The 22,340-nt window shown below is 53.1% G+C and overlaps 7 protein-coding genes across 7 annotated transcripts; 5 read left to right on the forward strand and 2 right to left on the reverse strand.

The window, feature by feature from the left end:
* Nucleotides 1-357: 357 nt before the first annotated feature.
* On the forward strand, nt 358-2,679 carry DICSQDRAFT_108535 (uncharacterized protein). Its single transcript, XM_007367521.1, has 3 exons — nt 358-638; nt 702-1,070; nt 1,126-2,679. The coding sequence occupies exons 1-3, from the start codon at nt 636-638 to the stop codon at nt 2,512-2,514; spliced, it is 1,761 nt and encodes a 586-aa protein (XP_007367583.1). The 5' UTR covers nt 358-635; the 3' UTR covers nt 2,515-2,679.
* A 291-nt stretch (nt 2,680-2,970) lies between these two features.
* On the reverse strand, nt 2,971-4,512 carry DICSQDRAFT_171825 (uncharacterized protein; the record flags this gene model as incomplete). Its single annotated transcript, XM_007367522.1, has 3 exons — nt 2,971-3,465; nt 3,523-4,389; nt 4,450-4,512. 3 exons carry the CDS (start codon nt 4,510-4,512, stop codon nt 2,971-2,973), a joined length of 1,425 nt encoding a protein of 474 aa, XP_007367584.1.
* A 1,079-nt stretch (nt 4,513-5,591) lies between these two features.
* On the forward strand, nt 5,592-6,589 carry DICSQDRAFT_181811 (uncharacterized protein). Its single transcript, XM_007367523.1, has 3 exons — nt 5,592-5,761; nt 5,818-6,351; nt 6,409-6,589. Exons 1-3 carry the CDS (start codon nt 5,621-5,623, stop codon nt 6,430-6,432), a joined length of 699 nt encoding a protein of 232 aa, XP_007367585.1. The 5' UTR covers nt 5,592-5,620; the 3' UTR covers nt 6,433-6,589.
* Nucleotides 6,590-8,544: 1,955 nt separating this feature from the next.
* Nucleotides 8,545-10,599, reverse strand: DICSQDRAFT_171827 (uncharacterized protein; the record flags this gene model as incomplete). Its single annotated transcript, XM_007367524.1, has 9 exons — nt 8,545-8,680; nt 8,751-8,923; nt 8,974-9,141; nt 9,198-9,359; nt 9,438-9,888; nt 9,953-10,074; nt 10,138-10,331; nt 10,396-10,453; nt 10,522-10,599. 9 exons carry the CDS (start codon nt 10,597-10,599, stop codon nt 8,545-8,547), a joined length of 1,542 nt encoding a protein of 513 aa, XP_007367586.1.
* Nucleotides 10,600-10,803: 204 nt separating this feature from the next.
* On the forward strand, nt 10,804-13,930 carry DICSQDRAFT_148366 (uncharacterized protein; the record flags this gene model as incomplete). The annotated part of the gene is made up of 5 exons (XM_007367525.1): nt 10,804-11,376; nt 11,435-11,752; nt 11,827-11,922; nt 12,076-13,522; nt 13,581-13,930. 5 exons carry the CDS (start codon nt 10,804-10,806, stop codon nt 13,928-13,930), a joined length of 2,784 nt encoding a protein of 927 aa, XP_007367587.1.
* Nucleotides 13,931-17,769: 3,839 nt separating this feature from the next.
* On the forward strand, nt 17,770-18,665 carry DICSQDRAFT_138383 (uncharacterized protein). Its single transcript, XM_007367526.1, has 4 exons — nt 17,770-17,853; nt 17,911-17,964; nt 18,021-18,295; nt 18,408-18,665. Exons 1-4 carry the CDS (start codon nt 17,796-17,798, stop codon nt 18,540-18,542), a joined length of 522 nt encoding a protein of 173 aa, XP_007367588.1. The 5' UTR covers nt 17,770-17,795; the 3' UTR covers nt 18,543-18,665.
* A 1,449-nt stretch (nt 18,666-20,114) lies between these two features.
* Nucleotides 20,115-20,928, forward strand: DICSQDRAFT_171830 (uncharacterized protein; the record flags this gene model as incomplete). Its single annotated transcript, XM_007367527.1, has 4 exons — nt 20,115-20,127; nt 20,189-20,484; nt 20,556-20,681; nt 20,746-20,928. The coding sequence occupies 4 exons, from the start codon at nt 20,115-20,117 to the stop codon at nt 20,926-20,928; spliced, it is 618 nt and encodes a 205-aa protein (XP_007367589.1).
* Between the last annotated feature and the right edge of the window lie 1,412 nt (nt 20,929-22,340).

Below are 22,340 nucleotides of genomic sequence, written 5' to 3' on the forward strand. Positions count from 1 at the left end.
CTTACCGCAGCACAACGCTTCTCAAGCACGTTCTCGAGGTGTGATCGACACAGGATCTCCCAGCTGCGATTCATGGGAACGCCGAGTGGGGTCCTGCATGTCTCGTAGACAATGCATGCTCAGGTCGAGAGATGATCGAGGACTGGGCTTACGATGCACGCGCCTCATTGCCGCCGTCTTCGACCGGCCCTTCCCGGGTAAGCCTTCCGTTCACCCACTCATCAACACTTATTGCAACCGAATATCTCCGTGCAATGACAGGTCTAACGACCTCCGAAGACACCAGCACGCATGCAGCATGAACTACGACTGCTCGACCGGCCTCAGCTACTTACGGATTCACAAGGAACCCCGACACTGGCTCAAAGCCAGCACACGCCCATCTGCCGTTTGCAAGGAGTCACTCTTTCCTCTCAGTCAAGCATATCTTGACCCTTGTGCCTGGAGCACCCGGCTCGTCCAGATCCGGGCAGCCGGTTTGCACAGCCGTTGATCAACATGCTACATACTATCGTTCAACCCGTCCAGTCCAAACCACGAATCGAATCAATAGATAACAACAGCATCTTGGGCTTCTTACACCAAACACCGAAAGTTCACTCGGATCAGTCTCAACAGGGTACCGTACGGACCCAATGGTGAGTATTGCCTTAGCATCTCTTACCTGGTCGCAAGCTCATACGACATCCGCATCTTTGCAGATCGTCCCCCTTTTCGCCACAACCATGTCCCAATCCGAGCTGGAGTTTAGGTCTCCTTTCGAGGCTATCACCCGCGATCCTCTAACGCTCATCGAGCTTCGCATGCGATGGTTCTCAGGAAAGATACGCGCCAAGCCCACTTGGTGGAAGAAAGTCTACGACGAAGAGATCGTAACAAAGTGGTGCAAGGAGATCATCGAGCACGACGCGGCCATGGTCGAACGATTCTGGGGCGGTGACGAGTATTGGAAAACGGGCCATGGTGAAAAACAGTGGCCCCGGGACAAGATCACCAACGTCCAGCTTAACTACCTCTTCGACGAACTGCGATACGACGCGAGCCGATACGATGACGAAACTGGTATCTTTGTGGGCATACATTCCATTCAGGTCCTCGATTCTAGCTGAATTTGGCTGTGTGCAGGCGACGGCGATCCACAAGGTGCACGAGTCGCGATCTCTGATACCCGCCGATGTCAAGATATCCCTCGTGCAAGGCGTCTCTTCGCTCGAGGATGTCCCAGACGAAGAGAAGGACTGGCATCCGGGGTCAAAGAAGCAAGTGCTGGACCTCGTTCATCCATCAATGTACTGCTTGCGCATCGGTCGGTCGCACGTCTACCGCCACGACCAGAGTCAGGGAGCCCCCACTGTACCGCTCACGCTAGGGGACTACCTCAGCCACCGCCTAGATTTTCAGAGGTTCTTTTACAACTCTAAGAAGCCGTTCTGCATCTCACATGACTACCAATGGCTCCCGACGGACTTTGAGGTCTCCGAATCGGGTGAGGTCGAGCCCCTCGCGTACATCAACAACCTCCATCCTATCGACCACCGCGCCCTATACTCCACCATCTCCTCCATTCTCTCCCGCTTCGTGCCTCTATTCGAAAAGGTGCTCTCCGATGCGGTCAGTCCCTGGCCTCCACTTGCCGTACGCCCCAATCCGTATAGTTGGTACGACCACATCACGGTCCCCGCGCCAGCCTACCGCGAATATGGAGATAACCAGGATGCCTACGCTGAATGGGAGTCCAAGTACCGATGGCCCTCCATTCCTGAACCCGAACCTTTCGTCCCTCCCACTGCTACCAGTGCGGACGAGGAGGACAAGATGAAGATCTCGCTCCGCGGGCGTACGCTCCAAGTGATCGTCAAGCTCGCGAACATCGTTCTCACCCCAGATAATCCGAAGTACGCCGGCGGCTCGTGGCATGTCGAGGGAATGGCGAACGAGAACATCGTCGCTACGGGCCTCTACTACTACGCGTGCGAGAACATCACTGAGTCACGCCTCGATTTCCGGACGGCGATCGGCGCGGAGGGCCAGGTGACGGTGCTAGACTACCAGCAGGACGATGTACAAGGGTACATGGCCGCCTTCGGGCTGGACCGCAACAGCCGGTTGAACCAGCATTTGGGCCACGTCGTCGCGGAGGAGGACAAGTGTGTCGCGTTCCCTAACATCTACCAGCACCATGTCGACGAGTTTGAGCTGGCGGATGGGACGAAGCCTGGGTACCGGAAGATTCTGTGCTTGTTTGTTGTGGATCCCTTCGTTCGCATCTTGTCGGCGAGCGACGTCCCCCCACAGCAGGAACACTGGGCACTGGACGAGGTGGCAAAGGCGCTGATTTTGGGGAAGCTTCCGCAGGAGCTGTACGATGCGGTGTTGGAATACGCGTCCGCTGGGTTGGTGTCGGGCAAGGAGGCGGAAGAGGATCGGAAAAAGCTGATGAAGGAGCGGTCTCGGTTCGTGGCGGATCATAACGAGCGGGTCTTCGAGGTAGACTTCAACATGTGTGAGCATTGAAGATGTCTCTACTATTTGCACGTACTCTATGGTTATCAGCATTAGACGACGAACGCCAAGCCGTGTCTACTAGTGCATGCTGAAGAGCAAGTCTCATCCCTGTTGTGCACGGCCCGGTAGCGGCTGCTGTAGTTGCTTCTGAAGTCATCGGCGTACCGGTTCGTCATGTACCACAAGAAACCCTACCTGATACTCTTCTGAATTGTGTGACCTTCAATTTATGACCATCAGCACATCTGCTATCGAAGTGCCCGTGGCTCATGTCTTACGTTGCAAATATACGGGCGCTAATCCAATCCAAGCATACTAGTCGTATATTGAACCGAGCGGTACCTAGCTCGTCTGTACATATACATCATCTTGTTCCGAGAAACAAGTAAATACGTTTCGTTTCAACCAGAAAGGACTCCGCAGCACAGTATCCCCTACTGTAAAGACCGACAATGCAGAAAGGCTTCAGTCAGCCATGAAGACGTCATCTGTACTATATCCAACGTCGTCTTCTGCAACTACCTCGTCGTCTGTCAGGGCGTCGCCACCGTCCTCAGTATCCAAGTGTACCGCTCCCAGCATGCTCTCGACGCGAGCATTCTCGTCGACCTCGTCATCCTCTTCATTCTCTTCGTCCTCGTCGTCCTCACCGTCCTCATCATCCTCACCTTCTTCGTCGTCCTCACCGTCCTCGTCGTCCTCGCCATCGACTCCGGGAACCGCTTCTGCAACGAGTGCATGAACCGGCTTGTGCCGCTTCGGCCTGTGAGCCGAAGGCGAATGAGGGTCAGCAGGAAGCGCTGCAGCTTGGCGCTTCGGGCGGTTGGTGGGCTGATATTCTGGGGAATCGTTGGCATTCGAAGGGCTAGAGCGATTCACCTCTAGCCCATCCATTGCCTCCTGGAGAGATTCAACGTGCCTCGTGATAAGTGCGTCTTCAATGTCGCGGTCAGGGGATAGCTGTTCCGAGAGTATAGATAAAGATATTTCCTTGGAGGTCATAAAAGAAACACATACCAAGTGTTTCGGGTTCAGTAGCGGGGCTTCAGGCTTGTTCGCAGGCGGATCAAACCAGCTGGTTTGGATCTTGCATTCGGCGAATTGCTCCTGCAGCGGAAGCCTGGCGGCATAGAGGAACTGCGAGGAAAGAGAGACGGGTCTGCTTCGTCCTTCGACCACCGGATGAAGGGTGAACACCGGGACATTTAGATAGATGACTTCGGGCAAAGCGCGTTTCTTGTACTCGCGGATACGCTTCCTGTAATGCTTTCTCGCAGCATGCAGGACTTCTTCATTCTCGATGTAGGCCCACGTCTCGGCTGCAGTGGGCTTCTTGATGGTTTCAGGTCGAGACCACACGAGTTGCGAGAAGTAGGGGCCTATAATGAGGAGAGCGTACACATGCTGCCACGTCTCGTGGTATTCGAAGGCAGCCATGGCTTGGTCGTAAACTTGCTCAACGCATTCCAGCATTGAAGCCCAAGCGGTAAGCGCAGCCTTCGGGTGGTCCCAGACCTGACGCGTATTCAGGCCCTTTATCTCCCATAAGTCAACGAGCTTGCGAACGACGTCGATATCGTCGCCGTCGTGGGAAAATGTCATCATCATACGGACGAAGTCTGGGACCTGTGCCTTGACAAAGCCTTTCTTATCCAGCTTGTCGCCTTTGGCACCGGCCGGGGCACGGGTTATACCGAAGAATGCCTGAGGGGTATACGAGATGGTGCATTTGGGGTAATCGAGAGGCTGGATGGTCTCGCAGAGATGGGACAGAATGTGGCTGTAGACGGTGTACAAGTATCGTTCCGATGAGCGAGTCGTCCAAGCGTTCGCCAATGCATTGGAGAGGTCGTCTTCGAACCTCTCCTTCGAAAATACTATGAGCTGTTCCACCTCTCTAAGTCAGACACGATGCGAAAAGACGAGTACTATGAACCGTCCTACATGTGTCTCTCGCTCGATAAGGAGCTTAGCTTGTTCAACTTCACGCGAGAAGCCGCTGTCCATGGTCTGGAATCTGGAGAGGTGAAGATGAAGGGCGATAGGGAGGAAGAGAGCCTGGGCCGACGAGGGATTGTGTTGGGAGCATCAGCCATGTTCTCTTATATGTACCATTGATCTATTGGAAGCCTATGTGCTAAGAGTCATAGGCGGCTTGATAATGACTCGAAAGGTCGCAGGAACATAAAACGAACTTTTTTTGTGATTATGTGATATGAATGACCGGATCGAACACACAGACAAATGCACACCAGGCAGCGCCGGATGTACATACCCTGGAGAGGTGGAGCACTATGCGGCCGGGCAGTGACTGGTGAGGGCCCAAGAACAACAGAATGAACGTTTCGGGGAACAATGACTGAGCCAATACCTGATCGAACATATTTCCGATGACCACTACTGGTACATATAGAAGGAGGTGAGTCAGCCTAACCGGCCGCCGGGCCCCCAAAATGACACTAGAGTTATCAGTCTAACTTTGGGAATACAAACAGTGTGCTGAGTTTGTGCTCCGAGCCTGAGAGAGGAAGGAGGGCTTGTCGATCGGTGAGGAGTTCCACAGATAAGGGATTGCGCTCTAAATGTAGTGGCAAGAGCTAGTGTGTTCTTTTCTTGTCGCTCGCTCAGTTCATCTCGCGCCTAACAGGCGCCTGTCTACCTGGATTAAAGGTCAGCTCAAGCGCAGGCAGCGGCGAGATCGATGGCATCGTCCCATGCTAGGTTTGTCAAGCCCAGGAGGCCGGTCCCAAGTGGATGGTGGCGCGGGAGAGCTTCATAGACTCGTTGACATAGATTGATTGTGTACAATGCGCCCAATCAGAAACAGCTTTATCACGATATACATACAATTCAACTGAGGGTGCCGCTCTGAGCCCGATAACAACTGGACTCAAACCTTGTGCGACGACTCTGCATCTCGAGCCATGGAACTCTCTAGCTTTTGAATTGTCGAGTTTTCGCGTCGCTCTCTAGTCCCAGCTCGCGGGCGCTGCAGGCGCTTGAGCTGACCTTGAATCCAGCAGACAGGCGCCCGGTTCTATTCTCTGATATAAACACCCCGCCCGTCGCTCTCGCCCCGAATCTTCATACGAACTTCAGTCACTCTTTCTCACCGATGTCAAACGACAGCGAACGCAAGAAGGCCAACCCTACGCACTGGTATAATGGGCAGTACCTCTTGCAGTGGGAGCGCAGTACCGATCCCGCGAATCCAGGATTCAAGCTCACCAAGGCAGCGGAAGAGGCCCAGACAGCAGTACGTGCATTCGTGTCTTCTAACCACTGCTACCCATTCATCATCTCTTTGCGCAGAAATGGGAGATGCTCATTGCCAACAGGAAGCCCAGGGAGAAGATCCCTCCTAGACTCTTCGGCAGCCGTGGCAGAAACCCTCCGTTGCTGCTATACGGCTGGACCTTCAACCTAGACTACTTCCTCGAGTATGCCAAGAGACATAGGCTGACTCTGGAGGTATCGGAGGAGGCTCGTAAGTGGCTGGGCTGCGCCACGAAGACATTCAATTTCGGTGATGCCACTGAGGAACATTATCGAGACGAGCAGCTGCTCCAAGAAATGTGTCACGCAGCGCGGTTCGTCTCCGTGGGTCACTTAAGACGATCCACTGGATTCGTTTTCGAGATAGGGCGGCCCCTGTCTCTCGAATGGGACAGGATCCTTTACGTGTGGACGAACTACAACATCGAGGAGAAGTATTTCGGTTATGGATTCTCTCGGAAGGGGAGATTCGAAGCAGCCAAGAAGATCGTGGACGAGGCGATGAATGAATGCCTACCGGATGGGAAGAAGAGCGAGCTACTGTGGTGGTGGTCCTTCGACAATGACGTGGTGCGTACTTTGCTTTGAAACGAAGAGATCCATCGATGAGCTGACTCGTGATCTCAGAACGTTCTGACTAGCATAGATTAATTATTCTCAGGCTCGGTGTCGTAGTCACCCGCCAACACACGTTGTTCACCCGCTGTCCTGCAGCTGTTTTGCTGACGTCCCCTTTCTGTTTGTCTTCGCTGTACCATGGATCGGAATTGTATCATAGTCGATGTCGCAATGCACGTCTCTAATCGCGACACAGTACGGGTGGGATGTGGTACAAAAGCTCGCCGCAGGCAATCAACTACTGCGGCCGTGTGAGTATGATTACAGTGCTTTGCAAAAAAGATTGCAGTGCGAAGCGCGCACAATCCTGTTTGCCTCTGTTTGCTCAGCCGGAGAAACGCCCGCAATGCCGGGAGCCTCTTTCCAGCATGGTCGACTTTTCAGCTACAAACCTACCGAATATATTCATAAAGTTATATTGCGGAGGCAGAGAACATCGTCTTTTATTTTGGCAGTAGGAAAGCGGGCACAGACTCAAGCACGGCTTTGACGGACGGAGTCCTTGTGAGCGCCCGGTTCCCGAAACAGAAATCCTCGCCGTAGCCGACGGGGGACCAAACAGGGGCAAACAGGATTTTGCGCGCTTCGCACTGCAATCTTTTTTGCAAAGCACTGTATATATCAAGCGAACGTCTATAGGAAGATCCGCGAAGAGCCTAGTCTCGTGACCAGACGTTCGGAGCTTTGAGCGGAAATGAAAAAACCGGGACTTTCCGCGCTCCTGAACGTCTGGTGGATCCACCCCCGTGACTCCCCGCTCGGTGACCTGTGTGACATACCGACGCCCCGTTAAGGTAATCCGACAAAGTCGGAGGGCGCCCTCGCGGCTGCACGCTGTCCTAGTTACAAGCTTGCATACCTCCTGTACTGTGCACAATGGCTCGAGCTCTCGGTCAACAATCTCCTCCACGCACTCCAGGGCAAACTCCTCGAGAGCCTTCCTAGCGCCCTGGGGCCGTACATGATGGTGTTGTGAGGAGGATGTGCGAGGGACCTTGTACCAGCGCTCGAGAATGCGGGGAAGCTCCTCGCTGCCCATAAGAGCGCTCCGCTCGTACTGGACCTTAGGGTCTGAGATGCATGGGGAGATTTATATCTACGGACTCCATAAAAGCCAAAATTGACTTACAGCGCCTTGCATAAGTCTGTGAACGCGCTGATTTTTTCTCTCCGGCATCTACACTAAGCGACCTGCCCAAACAGGCCACATGATGGTCACAGGTCTGGAGCCCACGGCCCTCGCTGGCATCACAGACGAGTCTGCGATACACGCGTCTCGCACGTTCATGGTTGTTGACAGTCCATATTGCAGGGAGATGCGCTTGGTGAGGAATGGCACGGTCACTGATGTTCTCTGAACAAATAGAAGGTGATGCTCCACAAAGTAAGGACCGCAATTGATTACCCTCAACGGTCAAAACGTTTGCAGTGCGATTTGCAGACCATTAGCCTCGTTCTCTTACGCTCGACATGGGACATGGCAACACAATGTCTAGCGAGATCTGGAGATGCAGGAGGCGCTGCCACTAAGTACGCATCCCTCGTGATTGCGCCTTTGCTCCAGACATGAAGTAAGCAGGTGAATTGTGTGGAGATTAGAACATGAGCATTAGACCACTTTATGCGCGTTCATATGTAGGATAAAATGAGATACAAACATTTTTTATCCATTATACACATAGTGAACTTCTTGTATATCGAGTCAGTAGCTCTTCAATTGTGACGTGCCGTTATGGCGTAGTAGAAGTCTTCGTGACCATAATGTGGCTTACTTAGGCAGGTCGCCTAGCGTAGACACCGGAGAGAAAAAAATCAGCGCGTTCATCATCAGCAAAAATTCACTTGCCTCGAGGGAGCTATAGATTCTCCAGAGAGTGATTAGACAGTCGAGGCAAGTACCCTGTTATGGAGACCGGCCTAGCTCCTACTAGCGCCTCAAGAGGTCACGCGAGACCTACGTAGAAGCTCAGGAGTGCTCTCGAGCACTCCCAAGCGCGCATCGAGGCGTCGATAGACATGATAGATCCGAGTATACAGCCATAGCACGCACTCCTCACGAATCATCCATATGACATACAGAACCCAATATCATTCGAAGACTATTGTACCCGTTGCTAATCGCTGTAGTACATTAATTCCCTCGAGTCAGTGGCCTTGCTCCAGCTCGTCTTCGCTATCAGTCAGCCCTGTGCGTGCTTCAAGCTCGGCTTTTGCGATCTCCATGGCTGCGTTTGTGACTCGCACAGTATGGGTGTCCAGTGCAATGCCACCGCCACCACGACTAAATGGAGGTAGAAGTTCTCATCAGCATACCCCATAATGTTGCGAAGTTAAGCACGGAATGTACATACAAAGCCTTCTCATACATCCGCATGCGGATGTTGGAGAAAATCGGCCCATTGTTGCCGCTAGCGTAGCTCTCGAGGTCGCTCTTGAAGGCCTTGTAGTGCGTGCCATGGCGGCTCTCTGAGAATGACTCATGTAAACGACGACCGGTACTCCATTCTAGAAGGTGCGCGTGTATCTATAAGATGTTAGTATTCAACGTTCGACATGAATAAGGTATGCACATACCACAGTTGTAACAAATGCGATTGTAGGAATGGGAATTGGGTTGAAAGTGTCCGGTGCGAGAAACCCTAAGCCTGTTCGTGAACTACCAAAGAATGCGATCTGGATGGCCTGGCCGATGAACTTGTTCTGGAACATGTGTGCCCTAGTACCTGTTTCAAAGTCGTATGTCTTTATCTGAAGTTAGCCGAAGACATTTTAAAATGCATGTCGAAGTTGAACCTAACCTTATGATGGAAGATGCCGTCAGTCATGAGATTGGTGACTAGAGACATGTTCCGTCGCTCTGCAGATAGACTTGCATGCTCAGTGATGCCATATGCAACCGCAGTGCGATCACGAATAGCATCTGAAATGTCACCGTGAATATTGGACTTCCGGCCTCCGATCTATGAATGTAATTGAGGAATCAATGGCCCGTCAGTTATGAGCCGTAACAGTGTTCATATCATAATATTGAGACTTACCAAGCGTATCATGCGATCGGACAAAGCCCAGGGTACCGGAACCTTGCGTGCAGCACATGCAGCTTTCCATGCCCTCTTAGCAAAAGTGCGCTGTTCGACAGAGTCAGGGAAAGCATTCTCAGTGCAGATGTACAAGTAATAGTAGCGAGTTATAGACTCCTGCAAGAGGTCTTTGACCTCGTCCGTGTAGTCGCTAGCGTTAGGTCGAGATCCTAGGACAATGCCAGGCCGAAATGGTGCAAGAATTAGAGAAGAACCGTCCGCAGGTGTAGTATCTGCGGGCTCTACAGTATCGACCTCGGAGGAACCCTCACGTCCCCCGATGGCCATTGAAGTCAGTGATTGGCCCTGTATAGAACTGATGCGGGACAAAGACGCCGGTTCCGCTGACTCGGAGGACGTCAAAGAAGGCAGAGCAAACAGCTCCGCAGGTTCTGTGGACAGAGAACTCCTATGCACAATGTTGAGTAGCGTGAGATGCGCTGTCTCAACTGATGGATTTAAAGTATACGTACTCCTGGAGTGTGGACTGCATCGTCTGCGGAGTGGCATTGCCTGTGACTACACCGGTACCTTCACGGCGCCGGATTCGTGGGGTGACAGCGGTTCGTGTGGGGGTGGAGGCTTGCCTTCGTATCTGAAAAGCCAGATGTCATTCGCACTCTTCATGAATGATATGTGAAAGTTCGGATCAACGCACCGATGCTCTCAAACTAATAGCCGGAGGCTCGTCTTCTTCCTCAGACTCGGGAGGGAGACGGTCTGGATCATCGTCTATGGCATCTGCATCATCTTGTTTCGCCTTCCGCTGCTTTTTAAGCTTCTTACTTGCAGCGTGATAAAGCTTCTTGTATTTCTCGAGCTCAACATTTGCCTTTGCAGCCTTTTCGTTGTCTAGCACATCGTTTACTAGGCAGTGAGTGCTGATAGCAAGTATGGAACAATGTGGGGCACTCACTGATAGCTTGTTGTTTTGTCGAGACCTTTCGAGTGCGCTTCAGTGCTGTGCTTGTAGACTGACAAATGAGCGACTGAGTATATGATGATAGCTTCCAGAAAAGGGCAAAGCGATAAGGAAAAATACCTCGCCATCCGAGAAGATCATCTCTTCCTCATCCTCCTCTGTGGGGGAGTCTGACTCGACTGGTTTGCGTTTGGGCATTCTGAATAAAAGAATGAGGACAGGGGATGCAGAGACGGGGCTGGGGCAGACGATAGCTCTGCTACACTCCTAATTCCTCAAAGGGTCTTGGTTGAGCCACGTTGGTGGCGCATCGCGCACGGACCTGGTGATGGTCAGCGGCGTAGCTACCAATAAGTCGGAGGCCTTTGATTTTCAATACAAGACTCACCTCGCTATCGCACCATGTCCCACTCAGTAAACTTCCGGCGTTCAGTTGCTCAGTACTCATGCGGCTGTTGTGGGACTAAAGTCGACACTCTACAGGGAGTCCGCTCCCACATCTCACAATCTCGTAAATGTCGAGACGCTCTCAACCATCTCAACAACTCTATTGTTCACTCGGATTCTGACATAACTCACCATGAAGATACTACTATCTCTCCAAGTCCTCCATCACCGCTTCTGCACACGGAAGCCCTTGAAGGTAAGCTTCCTCGCATTGATGTCAAACAAGCACAACCTGACATCGCAGGCGTACCCCTAGCCCGTCCCAGGCATGTGACTGTTGAAGAGGTTGAAGATATTGAAGCAGGCGGGCTGCCCAAGCATCCATGGGTTGGCGAGTTTCCAGCTGAGGTTGCCCGTGTGTATGGCCATGGGGAAACTGCATTTGAACACCTCAGTAAAACCAAACGGCAGAAAGGGGAGACTTCATTCGCACCTTTCGCCGACCGCGATGAGTGGGATCTTGCTAGCTGGCTGGTCAAGAGCGGCCTTAGTCAGAAAGCTATGGAAGAGTATCTCACCTTGCCCATCGTGCGTGCCATTAGTATGTTCCCCCTACCACTTGTTGTTCTCACGAATGTCTGTACAGACACGTAATCGAACATGCCTATCTTACCGCAACAAGTATACCTTTCTCAACAAGGTTGACGACCTACCAAGAGGTCCTGACTGGATATGCGATGAGTGGGAGCTTATCGGAGACGTTGCAGATGAAGATGGGGAGATGAAAACGGAGGAACTAGAGCTTTGGCGACGCAACCCAGTTGAGTGTATCCGAGAGCTGCTGGGAAACCCTGTCTTCCGAGACGCAGTGAGGTATGCACCCGAGAAGCTGTTCTGCGACACCGCGGGAGACACACGCATCTATGATGAGACATGGACGGGTGATTGGTGGTGGGACCTGCAGGTGAGGGCGAAGTCATTTGCCTATTACAACATGGGGTCATGTCACTAAGTACTCGCCTTGGTTGCATCTCATAGGGTGTTCTTCCTCCTGGTGCGACGATTGCACCCGTTATCCTATCCTCCGACAAAACACAGCTCTCCCACTTCTCTGGCGACAAGCAGGCTTGGCCTGTGTACCTTACCATTGGGAACCTGTCCAAGGAGATCCGACGCCAGCCCTCGAAACGTGCAACTGTTCTCGTAGGTTACATACCTGTCACCAAGCTCGAATGCTTCTCGAAAGGGAAGCGTAGGTCACTCGAGAGCTATCGCCTGTTCCATGAGTGCATGCGAGCAATCCTGGCTCCGCTTGTTGAAGCTGGGAAGGATGGTGTTGAGATGCTCTGCGCCGATGGTGCGATTCGCCGAGTGCACCCCATTCTTGCTGCGTACATTGCGGACCACCCCGAGCAATGTCTTGTGTCTGGCTGCCAGGAGAACTTCTGCCCTAAGTGCACCACGCACTCTTCAGAATTGGGCGACCCCGTGCATTCTGTGATGAAGGACCAGGCATCAGTTTGGGAGATCATGCAGGAGCAGGCTGAGGGAGACGGTCCCACGGAATTCAAGGCGCTCGGCCTGCGCCTCATCGATCCGTTTTGGCGCGAGCTTCCTCACTGTGACATCTTCTCATGCTTCACGCCCGACCTCCTGCACCAGCTCCATAAAGGTGTGTTCAAGGACCATACGGTGTCTTGGGCTACAGCGTGCCTGGACGGCGGTGTGGACGAGCTCGATAGACGCTTCAAGGCGATGCCTTCGCACCCTGGCCTCCGCCACTTTAAGCGGGGAATCTCGCTTGTCTCTCAGTGGACTGGCACCGAGTACAAGCATATGGAGAAAGTTTTCGTCGGTGCCATGACTGGCGGCATCTCTGACCCTGAAGTCCTCCTTGCTGTTCGTGCGGTCCTCGACTTCATCTATTACGCGCACTTTGAGGCTCATTCGGATGACTCTCTTGCTTGTCTGGACGCTGCCTGGACCGCATTCCACACCCATAAGCACGTTTTCATCCAAGAGGGTGTGCGCGAGCATTTCAACATTCCAAAGATCCACTCTGCTCTTCATTATCTTCTCTCTATCCGGAAGCTTGGTACAACTGATGGCTACAACACTGAACACTCAGAACGGTTCCACATCGACTATGCCAAACGTGGGTACACAGCGTCGAACAAACGGGCATTCATCAAGCAGATGACTGTTTGGCTTGACCGACAGGAAGCCATCGACCGCTTTCAGGCCTACCTGGACTGGGCAGAGCCATTGCTGTCGGGATCTGACAATGGATGGGAAGATGAAGAGGACGAGGACGGTGATATCATAATGGGTCACAGCGGCGGAGACAACAGAGGTGAGAAGCCCCCGCCCTATATGGTCGCAAAAACCCCTGGCCTCTCGGGCATCACTGTCCAGCAACTCGAAAAAGACTTTGGTTGTACGAACTTCATTGCACGACTCGAGGACTACCTCCGCACAGCGTCCAGATCAAGACCTCTTCCCACTGCTGCCCAATTCATCCATACATCCTCTCGCTTCTCGCTGTACAAGCGTATACATGTCTTCTTGCCCCGACTCCGTCAAGTAGCTGCACGGTCTGTCATCAAGGACACTATCCGTGCCACACCTATGCAGCCAGCACGTCCTCTCCATCGAGCCGTTCCAGCACATTTCGATACTGTACTTGCCCAAGACCATCCTGGAGATCGTCACCCAGAGGACCACGCTGTTGATGGTAAGTGATGTTGTCCGCACTCCTCATTGTTCTCGTTCTGACGTATTCAATTTTGCAGGACTATGTGTTGCTCGCGTTCGAGCGATTATCCGGTTGCCAGATGCATATGGCGAACACCTCACCAAGCATCCTGTGGCATATGTTGAATGGTTCACACCGCTGCGACAGCGTGATCCCAGCACTGGTATGTTCAAGGTCAATGTATCGACACGCAACCATCGTCGACGGACCTCAATCATCCCTATAACTCAGATTGTACGTAGCTGTCATTTGATACCTATGTGGGGCAAGCACGTAGACACGACATGGACTAGTAGGAATGTGTTGGATAAGTGCAAGAAGTTTTACGTTAACTCATACCTACGGCACCACGATTTTGTGTTCTTGCGATACCTGCAAGAAAAGTAGGCTCACTGTAGTTGGGGTTAGATCCTGTAGTCAGCCGTCGAAAATCATGCATAAGAAGGTCATTAGAACTCACAGGTATCATGTGTCCGAGCCCACAGCATGCAACGGTAAGACAGAGCCTCTAGAGCGCTAAAGCTGACTGTTCTCCTACTAGTGTGCTTTGAATGGCGTCCCTAGTGTCCGTATATAGTCCACACCCCTCCCTCATGGTTTATAAACGTTCATTGCCCTCTAAGATATCTATATACCAATTTTCTCCTGCGGCGCGTGAGAGCTACGATGTGGAAAACCCGGACCAGCTCACCTACAGATCATGAAGCGCCTGGGGCATCCAAAACGGCACTGGGCGTCTGGTGCTCGGTTGCACTCGGACGGTCTCCATCTGCTCGCAGGCGTCTCGGGAGACTATCCAGCGCGCGAGATCACATAGGTATGCCTCCCTAGAAAACAGTTTTTCCTGATGATGGACTTATGCAAGGCGCTGTAACGTGGTCGACAACACTGGTGCGCGTGCAGGAAACCGAGAACGCAAGGCGCTCGCGCATGACCTGGGTGTTGTGGCGGTATATCGGCGTCTCGGGGGCAGCTTCGATCAGATCCCAGTCGGACACGTCGGAAAGCCGGTCGCTGCTGCACTCGGACGGAGCGTAGTCTTCATCCTCCTCCTCGTCTTTGAAAAGAGCTCCCCATCCATTGTGGAGCTCATCGGGTTCTGCCTCGGGTCCGCGAGGGTCCATAGGCGCGCACTAAAAGAGTTCCTCTGTCTGCCCATACGAGAGACAGAGGATAACAGATGAATTGAGTATGGGGGACATATAGCAACTGCTCGCGAGAGTCAGAGAGATGTACCGGTTACGGGAGTATCTACGTCGAGCAGACGGTAGGCTCGGCGCAGCTCAAAGACGTCGCGAGATAAGCAGGCAGGCGCGCGCGACAAGACAGCTCGGACACGTCGGGAGAGAGGCAGGAAAGTCACACAGGTCACCGAGCGGGGAGTCACGGGGGTGGATCCACCAGACGTTCAGGAGCGCGGAAAGTCCCGGTTTTTTCATTTCCGCTCAAAGCTCCGAACGTCTGGTCACGAGACTACGAAGAGCCAAGAGGTGGGTTGCAAGCGCCGGTCTGGTGAAACTCCGGTTCGCGGCCCGCATCGCCCATATGCACATACCCAACCATTCGACGCCCATCGCTACCGCTCCTTGCACTCCTGATCGATCATCCCCGAACCAGTCATACGAACAACACACTTACTCTCCTTCTGACCGATGTCACACGATAACGCACGCAAGATGACCAACCCTGCGCACTGGTACAACGGGCAGATCCTCTTGGAGAAGGAACCCAGTACCGATCCCGCGGATCTAGGATCCAAGCTCACCCAGGCAGCGGAAGAGGCTCAAAAAGCCGTGCGTATATTGGCGTCCTCAAAAGATCGCTATCCATTGATCATGCACTTCCGGCGCAGAAATGGGAAATGCTCATTGCTAACAGGAAACCGAGGCCAATCATTCCTCCCAAACTCCTCGGTGGCCATGGCAGGAAACCTCCGTTGCTCCTATACGGCTGGAAGTTCGATTCCGATTACTTCCTCGGGCTCACCAAGAGATATGGACTCATTCTGAAAGTATCGGAGGGAGCTCGCAAGCAGCTTGGCTGCGCCACCAAGAGATTCAATTTCGCTGACGTCACCGAGGAACACTGTCGAGACGAGCAGTTGCTCGACGAATTGCGTAGAGCAGCGCGGTTCGTCTCCGTGAGTCACTTAACAGGATTGGCTGGAATCCCATTCGAGATAGGGCGGTCCCTGTCGCTTGAATGGGACAGTATCATCTACGCGTGGACGAACTACGACGCCGATGAGAAGTATTTTGGTTATGGACTTTCTCAGGAAGGGATATTCGAACGAGCCAAGAAGTTGATGGACGAGGCGATGAACGAGTGTCTTCCGGAAGGGCAGAAGAGCGAACTACTGTGGTGGTGGTCTTTCGATGACAACGACGTGGTGCGTGGTTTCCTTCGGAACGAATGGATTCATCGGCGAGCTGACTCGCGATCTCAGAACGTTCTGACTAGCATGGAGTAATTTCCTCAGGCTTCGTGTCGTAGCCCGCTAACACGTCTCGTTTTCCCGCTGTGCCGCTTTTGTTTTCATGACGTGCTTGTGTTCGCTATATCATGGATCGGAAGTGTATCATACTCAATATTGCAATGCATGTGCAAGTCGCCGACGTCTCTAATCGCGACATAGTCCGGGTGGGATTACAGCGCAGAAGCTCGCCGCAGACAATCAACTACTGCGGCCGTGGGAGTGTAATCATATATCAAGCGAACGTCTTTAGGAAGACCCGCGAGGAAGCCTCTGAAGGCCGACGAGGAATGCAGGTGTTCGGATAAGGGTGCGCGCCGCCTCTTTCCCTGCGCATAGCTGCCACGTTCTGCACTCACGCATCCGTGGCACTTGCCCCTGCGTACACAGGCAACGCGAGCCCAGCCCAACCTACAGTCTTGTCACTGCAATGTCTTCACTGTCGGTATCCCTGATCCTCTACTCCGCATGTGGGACGGGGTCTTGGACTACTGTCACGCACGGTGCTGCCCCGACTTCTCGTGCCCGTCAACCTCCCGCAAGGGTATCCGCTCAAGTCGCCGCTGGCGAGCATTTTGGGTGCCTTCGTGACCATCGCGGTCTGGTTTCGCCCCGGGGAACTTCCCCGAAGGCACGGAGAAACGCAGGGCCCCAGAGGGAACGTACGTATTTGTGCGGCGGCTTGCTGGTGACCCTAGCGAGAGGCTCCTCCATTAGGATCCCGCGGATGAGCTCATGCTAAGCGAATGCGGAATGCCTTTTGGAACTGTAGCGTCTGCCCGCGGCCCTGGAGGACGCCGAGGTGTGGCCTCCTGCGATGATCGATCGTATAGTAGATGTGAGTGTGAAGCGTGGGCGCGGGAGACCGCAGCAGGGAGGGAGACACGTACGTCTAGGTCACGGACATGCACTCAATGCTGCTGAGTAGAGAGGTTTGCAAACTTCGTTGTAGTCTCTACCGCGTCCACTGACAACTGCGAGCTCTGGCGTATCGCAGGAAAATAAGGATGGTCCCAGTGCGCCTCGCAACGGCGCTGGCTACGATACATGAATAACAACATTGACGGCAGGGCGCTTCTCATCCATGGATACAAACGGTTGGGGAGCCCTTCGCCCCGATCAGGACTCCCGCGATGTTGTGCTTCCGACTTCCGACGGGCTTCCCATAGGAGGTTCATGTATTCTCCTATCGTAGGCAGAGAGTCTTCGAGCTAGCTCTTGCTGAACTCTAACACGTCTGCAAGCGACTTTCTCTGTTTGTTCTCGTCCATAGATGCACCGTGAGGCAACAAGAACATATCGGCGAGGACAGGAATTCGGAGGCATCTGGGTTGAGCCTTAGGTGAACATGGGACTCCATATAGATAGATGCTCGGATGATGTTTCGTTGAAGGGGAGGAAGTCTCTAGTGCTGGGCATCTCACTAGTCAGGTCGACTCGACTTGGCTTGGAAGGCACATGTCTGCCTTCGGTGAATACCGGGATGGGTCGAGTGTGGCTGTACACCTGCTGCGCGCTGCGCGCTGCAGCCGCGCTAGTCGGACCCGGCCCCTCTATTCACGATGAGTATTCATTTGTCCGACGCACTATCCACTGGTACGAACAGGACGACACGCTCGGAGGTTTGAGCTGTCCGACATCAGCATATACGTTACGCCCCAGTACAACGCTGCGAACAGCACGAATCGCGTGGGGTATTATCATGCCGGCAATCACCTGAGGGTTCATAAGAGCACGAGAGCGTCCGGCACTATCCAATCTCTCTCCCTCCTACGCATGATGTCCGGCGCAAACGGGAGCGGCGAGCTTGACGAGACCAGTTTCCATGGGCCCGAAAGTAGGTCGATGATGCTGCTGGTGTGCTCGTAGCTAATGTCGGCTCAACGACGGTTAGTCAAGGAATACAACATCGATCTCAGTGACAACTATGACAGACCTAAGCGTACATGTAAGCCTACACTATAGTAACATCAGATCAGATCACCTCAACGAGTACACACCCAGCCGAGATCAATGAACGGGTGTGCGAACGCTACTCCGTTCAACACAGAGAAGACATGGAGAAGCCACATAGCGTCGAGCGGATGAAACTCCCGCTACCCAAGGACCTGTACCCAGGTGTTCGGATAGAGCTGAAGAGCAAGGTGACTGGGGAGATCGGTTTCCAGCTGATCAAGGCGGGGTACACTCAGGCTCAGCGAGTGGAGTTCCTGAACAGGGAATTCCCGGAAGCGTCGTCGATGAGATTCCCCGCTTTGAGCCTTGTTGACAGAGCGATGGTGAGACAAACAGACGATCATTTCTGTCCACGGCCTGCGGCAAGCGTGTCCTGCTTGACCGTCCATGAGAGTGCTGCTGGGGTGGCAAATACTGATCAATTCCTATCGGCAGTTTCCTGGCGAGGAGAAGTCGCATCAACGGCCTCATATTCCTATGCCGAACCGTAAAGAGCGCCAAGTGAAGACCACCCTTGTGGACGTCATCGCAAACATCCTGAAGAAACAACACGACTGGATGAAAGCTTGAGTTGGACTCTTCCCTTGCCTCTTGGTGGAGATATCCAACTGATACTGGGGCATACAGAAAACTGCAGAATACGTCCATCTGTGGGAGACGCCGCATCCGGTGTGGGTCGAATGGCAGAAGAGCGCCACGTACGACCCGATCTGGGTGATTGCTATCCGGAAGACGCTTCCCGACCGCTTCGGAAATTCGCACTACATCCCGGAACTCGAGCTCAGGTTCAACCAAGTTGGCTGACCGCAACTCGAGGTCCCCTCATGGGCCCCTTTATGTCACGCACTTTGTATGTTATGCGTCATCGTCTGAGCCGCTTGTGACTTGTGATGTTCGATCATATTCGCTATGTTTCCCTATTGTATATGCCGCAGGGAGCTATTGTCCGCGCTTGCCTTTCGCCTGGATACCTTGCTTTAGCCCTCGACCTCAGGTCGAGACAGCGCAGGAACTAATCCTTTCTGAGGAGGCGACAACTTTAATGGAATAGCCTTGACCACAGATTCCATCGGGGTTTCAACCCAGTGCCTGGCGGTCTTGTCTCGTCCGCTGTCGTCATTGCGATAGCGATACGGCCGTGTCATCCGGACAATCCGGGGCCGTGATGTTCGTGCTGTAAGCTCCGACTACTGTATAGTACGTGCTCACCGTGTTGACCTCTTTCTCCTTTCCAGATCATCTGTTCAATGGGATTTGTGCCTAAGTACTGGCCGAGTCAGGGGCCGTCGCTACGGACGACGTACGTCAGGGAAGAATGTCCCCCCAGGTTGCCCTCAGGTTCCCCCACTGTGTGACTGGCTTTGGATCTCGACGAACCAGGTGTCCGTGCAAGTTCGCGCCGCATGGTCTGGTGCCGCTCTCTACTTGCTCGTTCTCGTCCGCGACACGAACTGAGACGTAGTGCAGGCATTTGTACCGCTAAAAGTGGCAGTACCGCGGGCGGAACGCGGTAGGAAAGCTGTGACAGTCTGTCGCACTAAAGCTGTAGATCGCTCTCGGTAGCGCACGCTTGGAAGGCCGATGCTCTCGGGAGACCTTGGAGATTCTTGCTCCGAACTCGTCGGTATGTGCATTGTCCTTATGTTTTCCTTGGCACTGACGAAGAGGTGTCATCTTGTCTCAGACTGCAAAGCACTGGGTACAGCTTTAGCATTGTCACATGCCATAACACGTCCAGCCTATCCCTCAGCGAAAGACCGGGGAGCGGCAAGGTCCGGGAACGCTGGTGCGCCAGAAAGGACAGAGCAAGCCTCGTTGCTTTAGTGACCAGTAGGCGAAACAGCTCCACTCACGTCAAGTCCCGGTCATTTCTCTTTGGCCTTCTCTTTTAGACGTCAAGCTAACCTGGACATGTTGCAGACGCTCTGAGGCTCGGCCCTATTGTGGGTATCGCTCCGAGGGCAACATCGTCGCGTATAACGCGACTCGCGCATTGGAGAAATCCTTCGCATCGGTCTGTGGTAGACAAGCGAGGACAATGCGTTCCCCCTCCCCCTCGGTATAAAATCGTGAGCGAGGTGAGAGGCGATTCTGCAGTCTTCCGAGCACCACATCCCTCTTGCCAATCTCTCTTCTGTACCGATGACTATTCTGCGTAAGTATTTGACGTCTCTACCGTACTCCGATCGTGCTGTCTCAACATGCTTTCGTTACAGGCGCCGAGATCCCTGACGCTATTGGCGGCCTCGCCGTTGACGGCTCCTTCAAGTGGGATGTCATAGATCCCCGGACGAACTTGGCGGGTCTCCGGATTGGGAAGATGATTGACGATGCCGCGTTCCATGCTATGTTCCGGCGTGAAAGTGAACAAGGCAACCTCAAGAATGTCCGCAGTTGGGCACAGTTTGTGCATCATACACTGACGGCTGAGGATCATGTGGTTGGTCTTGACGCTATCAGCGAGGACGTTGCCTACTACGGCGGTCATAGAGCCGAAGCCATCAGAGCGCCTGTGAGTAACCTGTTGTGGTCAAATACCGTTAGCAGTTGGGTTACAGATGCTAAATGCGTTACTACGACTAGATTGCGGCCGACCCTACTGGCGATGTGACCTCGTGGCCTCGGACGGAGCCCACAATGTATAATTCCCTGCATGGGTTACTTGCGGATATCATTGCCACGCAGTGCGTCTGGTACAAGGCGTTCTTCGTACGTGGTCAATGCCCTATGCCATCAGAGTGCCTCTTATACTGATTGACGGTGATCTCGGCAGGAGGGTCCACACGCGGCGGAGAAGCTGAGAAGGGCGTTCGAAGATTCGACATGTGCAGGGTTTAGAAACTGGTACCAGAACCCTACCCTGAATGCGCTCTACATTGTGAGCATCCGCAGGACGCAGCGGGACCCGGCGAGCGGAAAGGTCTACTATTTCCCCGAGCTCGTGATTTGCGTGTAGACAGTCTCGGATTCGTGCGGTTCGAGTCGCTGCCATGTGTGTATGTGTGTAACACCTTCTGTACAGTTGAAGTAGTCTGTGATATGGGATCTTTGATGAGCGGAGAAGGATGTGCGGCTTGTGATCAAAGGTGAGCGCAAGGGAGTGAAATCAATTCTGAGGTCGGAGTCCGAACCGGACCAGAAAAATACATGGAAAGCGACTGATGGTATGATTGCAAGATATCTATTCAGGGTGATAGCTATGGTCGTGATATGATACAAATTGTACACAATACATTCATCGGTGCGTGAAATGTGACATACTAAAACCGCATGGAATCGGCTTAGCAAATGATTATGCACTCAAAAGCATGATAACACAACGACTTGCCTCCAGTCGTGGACCATGATCGTTTTCGAGTATGATAGAATTTACTGGCCTTCACAGTTCGACAATGAGTTCCACCTGTTGTATGACATTCTCGAGATCTCGTGGGATACACAGGACGAAAGTCGGTAAAAACCCACCTTAGAGACGGCATCATCAATCCTCTGCTCGACTTCTGCCGCAACGACAATAGCCTGGCTATATGCATGTCCGGCGCAAGTGGAGCATTTACGGCTGGACGAAATGAGAGGTTCCAACAAAGTGTGAATCGAGGCGAGGGTGCCGCGAGGTGCGTCTTTCAGCTTGTCTCCGAGTGACTAGAAGTAGGTGATCCAGGCTTCGCGGTAATAGATGATTGTTCCTACACTTTTACCAGATTTTGACACATGAAAGGATGCGCTTGTGAGTTCGGGGAATGGTTGGATCAGGCAGCGTTGTTTTGACCGCGGTCATGACCGAAGCCATGACCGATTTTGACTAGCCTGACTGGTCATGACGGTTGGTCAAAGGTCAACGCGTGATCTAGGCGACCGAGCGCTTGTGGGGTCGCACTAATCACGTTGATTGGGACCAGCAGCTATGGATGGCCCGACTATTTGTGTATGCCTAGGTAGAAATTGTATAGAATTGAAAGAGCATTTTTCGAGGGGAGAGTGTCACGGACGTTGGACAGACGCCCCTTTTTGCCGCCCATTCCCTTTCCTTTGACGCCCACCTTCCATTTCCGGACCGTTTCCTTTCCTAGCTCATCCCAGTTTGGACACTGTAGATACGTTCCCACAGCCGCATGCTACGTTCCCGTGATCGCCATGCCCTTGCCTTTTCTTTCTCGCCCTTTGTTCCCCCTTTGTCATCTTCACTGCCTCGCTCTCGCGCCTTGTCCTTGGTTGCTAAGCAGCCCCTCTAGTATATAAGGACCCCCCTAGGCGCTCCCTAGTCCCCATCTCGACCTCTTGGTCATTGGGACTAGGTGAGTGACCATAGCGTTGTATCTCTCTTCGATTGCTAATGTATAACTTGGTCATTGGGACTAGTCTGTCGCT

Source organism: Dichomitus squalens, assembly GCF_000275845.1.
Source record: "Dichomitus squalens LYAD-421 SS1 unplaced genomic scaffold DICSQscaffold_26, whole genome shotgun sequence".
Lineage (NCBI taxonomy): Eukaryota > Fungi > Basidiomycota > Agaricomycetes > Polyporales > Polyporaceae > Dichomitus > Dichomitus squalens.

Excerpts from the sequence above, each read along its gene's own strand:
- DICSQDRAFT_108535 (XM_007367521.1), top strand. Across the intron at positions 1,071-1,125 it reads ATGACGAAACTGGTATCTTT|GCGACGGCGATCCACAAGGT; the intron begins GTGGGCATACAT and ends GGCTGTGTGCAG.
- DICSQDRAFT_138383 (XM_007367526.1), top strand. The coding sequence starts at position 17,796 with ATGTCCGGCGCAAACGGGAGCGGCGAGCTTGACGAGACCAGTTTCCAT. Across the intron at positions 17,854-17,910 it reads CAGTTTCCATGGGCCCGAAA|TCAAGGAATACAACATCGAT; the intron begins GTAGGTCGATGA and ends AACGACGGTTAG. Across the intron at positions 17,965-18,020 it reads TGACAGACCTAAGCGTACAT|CCGAGATCAATGAACGGGTG; the intron begins GTAAGCCTACAC and ends GTACACACCCAG.
- DICSQDRAFT_181811 (XM_007367523.1), top strand. The coding sequence starts at position 5,621 with ATGTCAAACGACAGCGAACGCAAGAAGGCCAACCCTACGCACTGGTAT. Across the intron at positions 5,762-5,817 it reads CGGAAGAGGCCCAGACAGCA|AAATGGGAGATGCTCATTGC; the intron begins GTACGTGCATTC and ends CTCTTTGCGCAG. Across the intron at positions 6,352-6,408 it reads GGTCCTTCGACAATGACGTG|AACGTTCTGACTAGCATAGA; the intron begins GTGCGTACTTTG and ends TCGTGATCTCAG.